At 38.2% G+C, this 11,302-nt stretch overlaps 1 protein-coding gene across 1 annotated transcript; it reads left to right on the forward strand.

The window, feature by feature from the left end:
• Positions 1 to 3,457: 3,457 nt before the first annotated feature.
• Positions 3,458 to 10,866, forward strand: MCD1 (multiple chloroplast division site 1). Its single transcript, XM_077390820.1, has 5 exons — positions 3,458 to 3,616; positions 3,715 to 3,975; positions 5,651 to 5,817; positions 8,549 to 8,936; positions 10,462 to 10,866. Exons 1-5 carry the CDS (start codon positions 3,560 to 3,562, stop codon positions 10,669 to 10,671), a joined length of 1,083 nt encoding a protein of 360 aa, XP_077246935.1. The 5' UTR covers positions 3,458 to 3,559; the 3' UTR covers positions 10,672 to 10,866.
• The last annotated feature ends 436 nt before the right edge of the window (positions 10,867 to 11,302 follow it).

An 11,302-nucleotide genomic window follows, 5' to 3' on the forward strand; every position in this document is an offset into this window, starting at 1 on the left:
TCTAAAGGTGGAGAAAAGAGCTCTCTCCGGTGCGAGTTCTTAGATCTCTATCTCCATTTTTTCCTATGTCTTCTAGTCGAGTTCATTACCTTTTGTTATTTTTTCTATCTAATTTGTTGAATGTAAACATTGATTTCTAATTACGATATCTACCGACCGCACGATCTTAAAACCGGAAATTGGCGTTAACAATATCCCCATCCATTCTGCAATTTTTTAAAAATGCTATTTAAAAATTTAACCAAAATGAATGTTTTAAAATTTCCAAAGGATTAAAGTTTTATTAAAAAAAAAATGTGAATAATACATTTTTCGGAAAAAATGCGAAGTTTTGCAACATTAGATTGGAAACCGCCAAAAGGTAGCGTTCATGGTAAAATTGGGGGCAGTTATCAGCAACCCCTAAATAATCAAATAGGACAAATCAACATGCGTGCTGTTTATAAAAATTTATGGGTGGCAATATTAAATTTATGTTGTCATATAAAATGTAGGAATATGCAACATGTTTGTTGGGCCAACATTGATGAAATTCTTCAATATATTATCTTGCACTAAGAACGGTCTCAGTTCATTAGACTTTACGCTAAAAATGCCTTTGTTGGCAAGCGAAGCAGCATTATCATTACCTCTCTCCCATAAAAGAGTATTTTAAGAGAAATAGAGAATATTCACTCCTGCAATAAATGCAGAGATAATGCTATGCTTGCTTAAACAAGTTTAACACTATCCATGGGATTACTTCATTCGGGATTGCCCACTGTACACGGAATCTGGGTCATTGATTTTGTGGGTCCACCACTATGCTTGTATATTGGGTCTAGTCCACTGCTAATGGAAATCCAATTGACCAACAAAAATTAAGCATCTTTACCCCTTTTTCTGTCGTTAGGATAGGATCATTAAATCATGGTGGGACCGGGGTGTCTGGGCTAGATCAATGGCCTCAATTACCATAATCCACACTCTTGTTTTGATATTGGCACTCCTAACCGCTGCCAACCAGATGGCCAATCAAGAAAAAACGGCAAAATTCGAAAAAAAGAGCTTGCCATTTATCATCCTGGATCAAGGGTCTAGGATCATTTGATCAAAATTGGACCAGCACAACGGTGACTCGCTAGATCAACGGACTCGATCATTTTGTACATAAATCAACGGGTCATGTTTGTGCTTGTTCAGAAGGCTGAGTATTTTCCTTTTAGAACTATCCCTTCATTAAGAATGATATAGGTTATGATGCATTGAGAGCATATAAAAAACCTTGGAAGTGGACATCAAATGAAGATTTTAGACAGAATGCAGTCACCATTTCGAGGGATATTTTGAGGCAGGAATTTAAATTTAAAGAAGGTATGATATAAAGGGTTTATAATGGAGATAGTGAAGTTCTAAAGTGATAAATGGTGTACTCATGAGCCTCTAATGGTGTTATTCCCTCATCTCTTTAGAGTGGCATCTATGGGTAAAGCGTTTTGTCCTGGATTGCTTTCTTAGAGGAGAGAATATCTTAGAATATTGAATTCAGAAGGAACTTTTTTGGCAGAGAAGTGGATTGGGTTGCCTCTCTCATGCATTTGGTAGCGCCTCACTACATTGGGAAGAAAAGAAGTGACAGAAGGGTTTGGATCTTCAACACCTTTCTCGTTAAAGTTATCCCCCTGGTTCATCCCAGTTCAAAATAGAGTTTGGGCTTTGGGATGGACAACTTGCTTGTGGAGGATCCTGACCGTAGACGACCTCCGTCATTGCCAAATGCTCATAGCCAATAACTATGCCCCATGAGTGGGGCTGGGTGAGTCAGTGGGCCATATGTTCATCCAACGCACGTATGCTAGAGAAGGTTGGGCCAAAGTTTTGAACTTATTCGGGATTTCTTGGGTTTTTTCATCTCATATCAGAAACCTGATTTTTTGTGCTGTGGTCTAGTAAGGGAAGATTCATTTGGAAGTTCGTTATGTTGGTTTCTATCTGTGTGCTCTGGAAAGAGAGGAATGCTCCAACGTTTAAGAATCCAGTGGATCCTCTTCCTATGCTAAGATTCTATCTTTAGTCATTTCTTAAGCTAAAGTTCTCCCTATCTTCTGTATGTACTCAGCCACAGATATTAGAAGATGTTGGAAGGAGATTTGATCTAGCAAAACCCTGTAGTGGTCACCTTCCCAAGATTGTTAAAAGTATAAAACATTAAATAACTTCATCTCCTAACACAGCTTAAGCTTTTGGTGTAATTTGTTGTTTCACAAGAAGCCCCCCTAACACAGCTTAAGCCCTTATAGCCCTGTATTTTTAAAAAAGTACTGTACGGACCACATCATAGGAGGATCCAAACTGTTCATGTGATAGAACACAACGTAAATAGGTTTACCCCAATAATCATTTCCTTAGGATGATCCTAGCCCGATCTATAGAGGTTTCCATAATATGCAGTTCTTCCGTAGATGTGATGGTTGGAATCAAATGATTTTTTGGGCACAACCTATTTACGTTATGACCCATCACATGGACGGTTTGGATCATCCTATGATGTGGTCCGTACAATACTTCTTTAAAAATACGGGACTATAAGGGCGTACACCATATAAAATATCCGTTAGTTATAGGGATAAATACATTTACCTCCCCTCTAGTTTCTGACATATCCACTTCTACCCCTATGGTTTAAAAATTGACAAAGACATCCCCTCTAGTTTCGTTGGGTTTTTTTCACTGGACGGTGCAAACAGCGCACGTGAAATGACCCATTTGCCCTCTGTTTTAAGTTGACTGACTGGAAATGAAGAAAACAACAGTTGAGTTTTTTATCTTTGGGTTTTTTATCGACGGAACTGGATTTGGTGCGGGTGGTGGAGTCGGTGGTGGTGGTGCTGGCGGTGGTTTGGGAGGTGGTGGTGGTGGTGGAGTTGGTGGTGGGTCAGGACACGGTGGTGGATTCGGTGCGGGTGGTGGTGTAGGAGGTGGCACCGGGGGTGGTGTGGGTGGTGGTGGAGCATTTGGAGGGGGTGGAGGAGGTGGTGTTGGTGGTGGATCCGGGCAGGGTGGAGGATTTGGTGCGGGTGGTGGTGTAGGAGGTGGTGCAGGAGGAGGCATTGGGGGTGGCGGTGGAGGGGCAGTGGTGGAGTTGGTCGTGGGTCTGGACAGGGTGGCGGATTCGGCGCGGGTGGTGGTGTAGGAGGTGGTGCCGGGGGTGGTGTTGGTGGTGGTGGAGGATTTGGAGGGGGTGGTGTTTCAGAGAACACAGATACAGGGGTATTTTGATCCATACAATATTAACTATGGTTACTTTCTACGGTTCCGTCGGGTTAACGTAACGGCAAGTTGACGGAAGGGAGATACTTATAACAAAACGAAACTAGAGGGGATGTCTTTGTCAATTTTTAAACCATAGGGGTAGAAGTGGATGTGTCAGAAACTAGAGGGGAGGTAAATGTATTTATCCCTTAGTTATATATCTATGTCATTAGAAAATCACTTCTCAGTACTCTCAAGTTCCAACTTTCCAAACCCTAGAAACCCTAACCCTTATTTTTCTCTGTCCAGATGAGATTTTCCTCTCAAAATGGTGTCGATTTCAACCGATTTTTCTATTCTGGGCTTCCAATCCATTTCTCCGCAGGTAAATCCGTTTTTTTTCTCTCATTTTCCCTTTTTTTTTTTTCTCAATTTACGATCAATTCATCAATTCATTTCTTCTTATTTTTCCCCCATTTGTAGCCTGTAATATGCAATGTGAAGCATCGGATTTCCATAAACGCGATTAAATTTCAAATGGAAGTTCGTTTCAATTCAACTAATTTGAAATGGAATCGAAAAAATTTGAGACGGATGTTTTCGGTGAGGGCTGCTGAAAATTCTGAGAATTCCAATGAAAAGCGTGTCCGAGAGCAGATTGAGATGGAGGGACGCGCGGATCCTGAAAAAATGTTTAGCAGAATGCGAGAATCTATCAATGCTCTTCCTCCTATTATTCTAACTGTACAATTTCTTAATCTCTCTCTGTTTTTATGTTTGTTTGTTTGTTTGTTTATATGTATCTTGCGTATATTGTTTCTTTTTATTCATAGAGCGTATTTTTTTTAGTCATGGAAAGAAGGGAAGATTGTATTTTGAGATATTGCATAAAAGACCTAAGGCCACGCTTGGATACCTCATGTTTTTGTATTTGGATTTGGATTTGAGTTTTGGATACAAAATACATCAATCATCCTCATGCTCATGTTGTACGAGAGAGAGAGAGAGAGAGAGAGAGAGAGAGAGAGAGAGAGAGAGAGAGCTGTTGTCGAGGAGTAGCGGGGGTGAAGGTAATTTCCACACAAATTGATTTCCAAATAATGTCTTGCAGAACAGATTTGAAAATCGTTTTTTTTTTTCAATGGTGTAGCTGATTTGGAAATCTAAGGATCTGGTCTAGTTCCAAATCTCAACTGCAAATGTGAGAAATCCAAATCTAAATCTTGTGGGTATTAAAACGTGGCCTAATGGAAAATTATTGATGTAAATTTCTGTTCTCAGACGGAATACAAGAGGGTCCGTGCACTCTAGAGTATTGAAAGCAGATTAAAAAACAGAAATTGGAGTATTGGAAACAAATGTGAAGTAACTTATGTTTCTAGGGCTCTGTTTCTTTCAACGTAAAATGGACGTTTATAAATGCAATATATATGGGAATTGGAAATAAAGCTTCTTTCTGTGTTCTGGATGCGTAGTGAATGGCCCAGGGCAGGAGTTTGACCAACTCCCTGCTGGCAGTATCTATTCTCTCTTAGCCAAACACCATTGATTAGGAATTAAGTAGTGAAATTTTTATGTGACACTTCAGATTCTGCTGGGTGTATACTTGCATGAATATTTATTTTAGAGTGTTATGCCACTTTAGTTTCTCACAATTCCTAGATGCCTTAGTCAAATTTCTTATTTTTACTCTTGTTGATGTCCCTGCTCTGATTGTTGTTGCCATGGTTTAAAGTTTCAGCCAGAACCGAAACGAAGTTCACACTGAATCGTAAAAGTCCCTAATTTTAAAAGTACTTTCAAAATTTCCACCGAAATTTAAGATAAACTGAAAAATTTCCACCGAAATTTATAAGATTTCGGTTGAAATTTCCACGAAAACCGAATTTTTTTTATTTCCATGATGCTTGAATTCAAACCTTGGTTGTTGCTGGGCAAATTACATAAGCCTTTCCATTTCTGAACAGATTCGTATAAACCATCCTCAATGTTTGAATTGATCAAAGGACTCTTGTTTGTGGTGATAAGGAGCTTAGAAAATGTAGAACCAGGGCACCTTTCACCCATTCTAAAAAATTCCATATGACTTCCACATCTGTCGAGAAATGGAGATATTTGAAGTTGGCTGCGTCATAATGTTTGACAACTTTTTTCAGCTTTCTTCCTATGATGGTTATTTTTTCCTTTTTATTTTTTATCACGCTTTCCTATTTACCCAACTGGGGCTGGGGGTTCTTTCTAGTTTGGAGTGACATGAACTTATATTACAAACTGATTACTATAGTGAACTCATGTTTCTGCATGTTTTGGTCGCCACTATTTGTATATTGACTTAACTACATGATCAGTTTTATTTTTTGGTTTTACTTTCAATCTTCTATTTATGTTAACTCTTGTAGTCTTCTATGTTTGTTTTCAGATGAAAAGATCTACTGGCACAAACTTTGCAATAGGTTTATTTATTGCCATCTCAATGGTGGTGATTGTTGTAAGAGAAATCTCGGTGAGGAAGACAAGGTACAACCAGCGTGGCTCTGTGGTTGATCTTGTGAAGCGGGGCCAGTTGAGATCTGATAGAAGAGGCATGTATGTTTCTCAACCCTTTTAACTTTCCTCTTTCTTGAACCTTTTAAGTTTCTTCTTTCTTGGAGGATTATAGACTGTATTTAAGCAGACTGTAATAGCCTTTCACTCGAAATATTTGGTATTTATGGCTCATGCACTGCGTGTTATGTTCTAATCAAGTGCTAGTAACATGTACCGATTAATTTATGTTTTTAAGATACCTTGTTTTCATGGCTCATGCACCACGTGTTATGTTCTAATCAAGTGCTAGTAATGTGTATCGATTAATTTATGTTTTTAAAAAGCCTTATTTTCATCATCCATGATGTGAATTTTTTTTTATTCATGGCCTTTCAGCTTGTGGATGACCTTACCTAAAAAAGAGAAAGAAAAGGAAACTTGTGGCTATCCTTTTCATGGCCTTCCAACGTTGTAGATAGTTTTTCTTCACTGCATTTCTTGAATGGGAACGATTTTACTAAGAAAAATAAAATGACTGAGGTGGTCAAGAACATGCCAAACAAAAGGAAAAACCATAAGGCTCAAGGAGGAGGAAAAAAAAAATCCAGGGCGGCCTGTCAACCCTGCCTCAATCTAACTGGTCCGCATCATAGTTCGCGGACCTCTTAACATGGCAAAAATTAATAGAATGCTCTGCCAACCTATTCAAAATCTCTTCTACTGTGTCCCCGAATCTCCAAGGGAATGAGGCTCCAGTTCTTAACCACCAAATCATATTGAGGGAGTCTCCTTCCACTATGAGACAATCAAGGTCTGCCTCCTGCATTGGTAGTGTCCGAAATGCCCAAAGGGCTAGAGAAGGCTCATTTGGTCCTGGCTTCTGACTCACTCAAAAGGCCCCTAACTTCTGTCAAACCCGAATTTCCCAAAGAAGACTCATCGAAGTTGAGCTTAACAAACCATTGAGGAGGAAAGCTCATTCCAAAAATATATTTTCTATATGTGCAGGGAAGCCCTAGACCACGTCAAACATCTGGAGGGCAAACACCCAAATGACTCTAGCCATCCTGCAATGAATGAATAACTGATACTCTCTCATGCCTCAATGCATTAGGCTCAATGATTGATTATAATTTTCCTGCAACTTCGAAGGTGGTCCACTGTGAGGATTTTGTCTAGGCACATCGTCCAAGTGAAGGCGCAAACTCTAGGCGGGGCTGGAATTCTCCAAGTTCTAAAAGGAGGCGAGAACGATGACTTTGAATATGTCGATTCTATGATATCCATTAGTGCTGTAACCCTGATATTTTTTCCTTCACTTATGCAACCATTTGCAACAAAGAGCATAATGTGGCTATCTTGTGGCAAGTTCCCTTTATTTTATGAAAGTCAATTACAAGATCAAATAATTTTAGTTAAAGAATATTCAGTATACCAACGTCATTATGTCGCATATGACCAAAAATGCCTGCGTTTCTGTCTATAACACATAACTTTGTACGTATTAATTGCTCTTTGTTTTCAAGATCCCGTGACTGATTTCCTTCTCCTTCTATGTTTTTATTTTCATAATTCCACTTTTATAATTTTAATTTGTATCTTAGAAACCCTTTTAATTTCATAATTTTTTTTTTTCTGTTAGTTTTTTATCTCCTTTTCCAAGTTTTGATTCTGAATCAAACTTTTGAACTTTTAGACACTTGCTATGATGACTTCAGCAATCAATTTCCATATTGTCTAGACATGAGAACACAGGATGCAAGTTTTTGGATAAATGTTATTATATATTTTGCAAACTTGGCTGTATTTCACAACAGAGATGAATACTGGCTGTAGGTTTTTGTACAAGGGGTATCATATATTTCATAAACTTGGATATATTTCGCATAGACATAATGTTTCAAAATTGTAATTTTTTTTTGGTATCTGCTACAACCCATTACAGAGAACATGACCTTGGATAGGATAGAATGGAAGAAAATTATCCATGTAGACGAACCCAACTAGTGGCAGGATTAGACTTCGTCAATTTGAGCCAGGTAGATCCTTTCACCTTCTTCATGAAAAATTGTAAAGGATTCATTAGCCGACCCCAACTAGTTTGGGACAAAGGCTTAGTTGAGTTGAGTTGAGTTGAGTTGAGGTATCTGCTACAAGTGTCCGGGTAGGGCACTACTATTGTTTCCAGCTATGTAGTTGACATAGGTAACAATTGGATCTAAGTTTGAGCCACTTTTGAATTCCTTGATCCTACGTCTGGTTTGATAGGGATTTCAACATCATACTACGCTATCAGCATATTAATGCACTTTCTTATTGTTCTGCTTTCTTTTTCTTTTTCTCTTTTTTTGCTAGCAATTAAGGTAACAACCAGTGTAATTGATGTTTGATGTGGCATCCTTTTCTTCCTCCCAATCCTTGCATATAATTGCTTCCGATGCTTTTTCAGTTGTCCCTAGTTTTCAACTTTTCATGAACTAGCTTTTGGATTTTGTCTTGCACGCCAATCTGGATGTCGCCCGATTGTGTTTTCTTTCTCCCTATGGGAAGGTCTCCTTAAATTAGGGGATCATCAATACTGTCAAACTAATCTGTAGTTTGATGATTGGAATGCTACATATAAGAAGAGAATAAATGTATCTACCCCTTTGGAATAACCTTCTTATATGACAGTCTTCAAAACCTGCATTTTTGAATTTTGAGCTTGCAACTTTCATTTTGTTATGTAAATCTTTGCTGGATAATAAAATGGTAGTAATATTCTGTTTCCTATGCACTTTCTTGTTAACAGATCAAGGCCTCTTAAGTATGATGATCCTTTCAATAACCCCTTGGTGAAGGTTGGCAAGGGCAATTCAACTGTCGAAATGTGTGGAAAGGTTTATCGCTTGGCACCAGTGACCCTTACCGAAGACCAACAGTCGGTCCATCAGAAAAGGAGATCACGTGCATACCAGTGGAAGAGACCAACTGTTTTTCTCAAGGAAGGGGATGCAATACCACCAGATGTCGACCCTGATACAATTAGATGGATTCCAGCCAATCATCCTTTTGCAACCACGGTGACCGACATTGATGAAAACTTGGCACAGAACAATGTCTACCAAAAGGATGGTGTTCCGTTTCGTATTAAAGCCGAGCACGATGCTTTGCAGAGAAAACTAGAGGCATTACAAAGTGTAAGCACTCAAGACTTTTTTTTTCATAATTATCTAGTGAGCTTTTCAAAGATGAAAATTTCCACTACAAGAGTCCTAGTGTTAGCAAAAGAGCTAATGCATGTTTTAAAAAAAAAAGAAAAAAAGAAAAAAAAAGAGCTAATGCATTTTATGATTCAAAATTTGCTTTTTCTCAAGTTTATTAGTTGTCTGCCAAATTTTCTAAGTAAATCCTGAAGCATTTGGGATTCAAAATCACTTTCCCTATGTTAGAGGAAGACAAATTGCCTCTCAAGTTAGGAATTTCAAGATGTGTCTCCAAGAAATTATGAAAATGCATATGCCCAATCTAGTGATTCAGGTTATATGGTTGGCCCGCAATACTAGATGATTGCACTTTCCTCTTTTAGTCATTCTCGTGGAAGAAACTTGTTCTCTAGCATGGGTTGAACCCTGAAACCTTAAAATCACATGAATGCCTCCTTCAGAAGCATTGAGCTTCAAGAGGCCCAACAGCAAACCTATATTTCCACATTTATTTTCACGAAAAAACAGCAAACCTCAATGAAGATTATGAGCTATACCCATGGACCCTTATGAACACTACACAACACAATCCAGGCACGAGTTCAAGCTGCAGAATCAAGTCCTCTCAAGACTCTGTAATTCTTATTCCTAAGTTATCTACCAATCCCATGAACTGTGATTTCCCATGATCTTTGATTTTCTGTGTTTTCTTATTAGCTAATTTCTTACCAGCACGGAGCTTTCCATCACTGCTCCATGTTCTAATTTCTTAGGGCCTGTTTCTTTTAGATTATTACAACCAATTGTGGAGTCCCCAACCGATTATTGGACTCAAATTTAGTGCAATTTTGGTCCAATAATCAGTTGCGGACTCCACAATCGGTTGTCATAATCTAAAACAAACAGGGCAGTAGATCCATACTCTCATTGCGTGTCAACCCCTTTATTAAACATATGTATCTCTAATACATGTAATACATACATATGGAGCACTTTTTGAGGGATATATGCTAATCAAATGGCTGCAAAAGGATGTAAATAGAACCCCATTATCCTTGGAGCAATCTCTGCCTCTTATCTAATGTTTTGTGCTCTTAGGGGCCGTTTGGATAAGTGGATTTTAGAATCCAGGTTTAGTTTGAAGCTGATGCTGAAGCGGCATGAAATTCTGGATTTTACAATGGAAGTAGGTTGCAGATGTGAGGGGAAGTAGGTTGCAGATGAAGGTTTAAGTAAGAATCTCTCCATCCTGAGATTTCTAAAACCTGGAAACACGGGACGATTTACTATCTCGCTCAACAGAAAGAAGGGCGAGAAATCAGAAAACGACGGATGTTCTCCTCTCGTCTCCCATTCAGGATTCTGAGGAGATACAAGATTCTAAATCCGCATTTCCAAATGGCCACTTGGTTTATTTCAGTTTTTCGTTCAAAATAAAATAAAATAATCGTCAGAATAAAATTTTATACATTCATGCATGTACTTAATTAATTCCGTTTCATTCGATCAAACTTCTCAGGAGCAAAAACTCAATAAAATGGCAATCGATCCGAGCAGCATTAGAGAATTTGAAAGACCATTCAAGTCATTTTCCAAAGCGCAGGAACAGGTGGAACAGAACCAGAATTCTGCCAATCATCAAGGTAGTCATATTAATACTTCGAAATCTGATGCAGAGTTGGATTCTTTTGAAAACAATGCCACATCTGAGGAACTGAAGAAACCTTAGATTTTTTTTGTTTTGTTTTTTCTCTTTGAGAGCCACCCTTCGTTGATGTTCTATGTATGTCTTTGTATTGTAATACCAGCTATGGCAAAGAAGAGAAAACATCACCTCTGTAATGAAACTAAACCCCGCTTTTCAATTCAAGTAGCAGAACCCATCATCCGTAAATAGAAATTTCTGGCTTGTCTTATGCTCATTTATAGCCATTTTGGAAATCAAGCAATGGCCCATATAGCAAACTCATTTACCAACAAAAGTAAGAATTAAACACATCTAAAGGATATAATTCCTCATCCTATACTGTTGTCTCCCTGTATAAGTGACAAGGATTTCCTTATCAGAATGATTTTTTAGCTATGGCTCATCTATTATAAACAGATGTTGGATGAATGGCTTGGTTTTTAACTTTAAGATACAGGGACAGCTTAAAACTTTGAGAGCTTGTTTTGAAAAATAACAATCATGCAAGAACTACCCAAATTTATCTTTTCCTCAATAAACTAGTCTGGATCTGTTGATCTGGTTAAATTGTGATCAGCTGATCTCAAGCCATTGATCAACATCTTAGCCAGATTCAATTTAATTAGTGAATTGATTTTAAAAATCAGATAAAGAAGAAGAATAAAGTTAGAAA

The sequence above is a fragment of the Tasmannia lanceolata genome, unplaced genomic scaffold (genome assembly GCF_043159265.1).
Source record: "Tasmannia lanceolata isolate RefF3 unplaced genomic scaffold, GAP_Taslan_0.1 ptg000011l, whole genome shotgun sequence".
In the NCBI taxonomy this organism is placed as follows: Eukaryota; Viridiplantae; Streptophyta; class Magnoliopsida; order Canellales; family Winteraceae; genus Tasmannia; species Tasmannia lanceolata.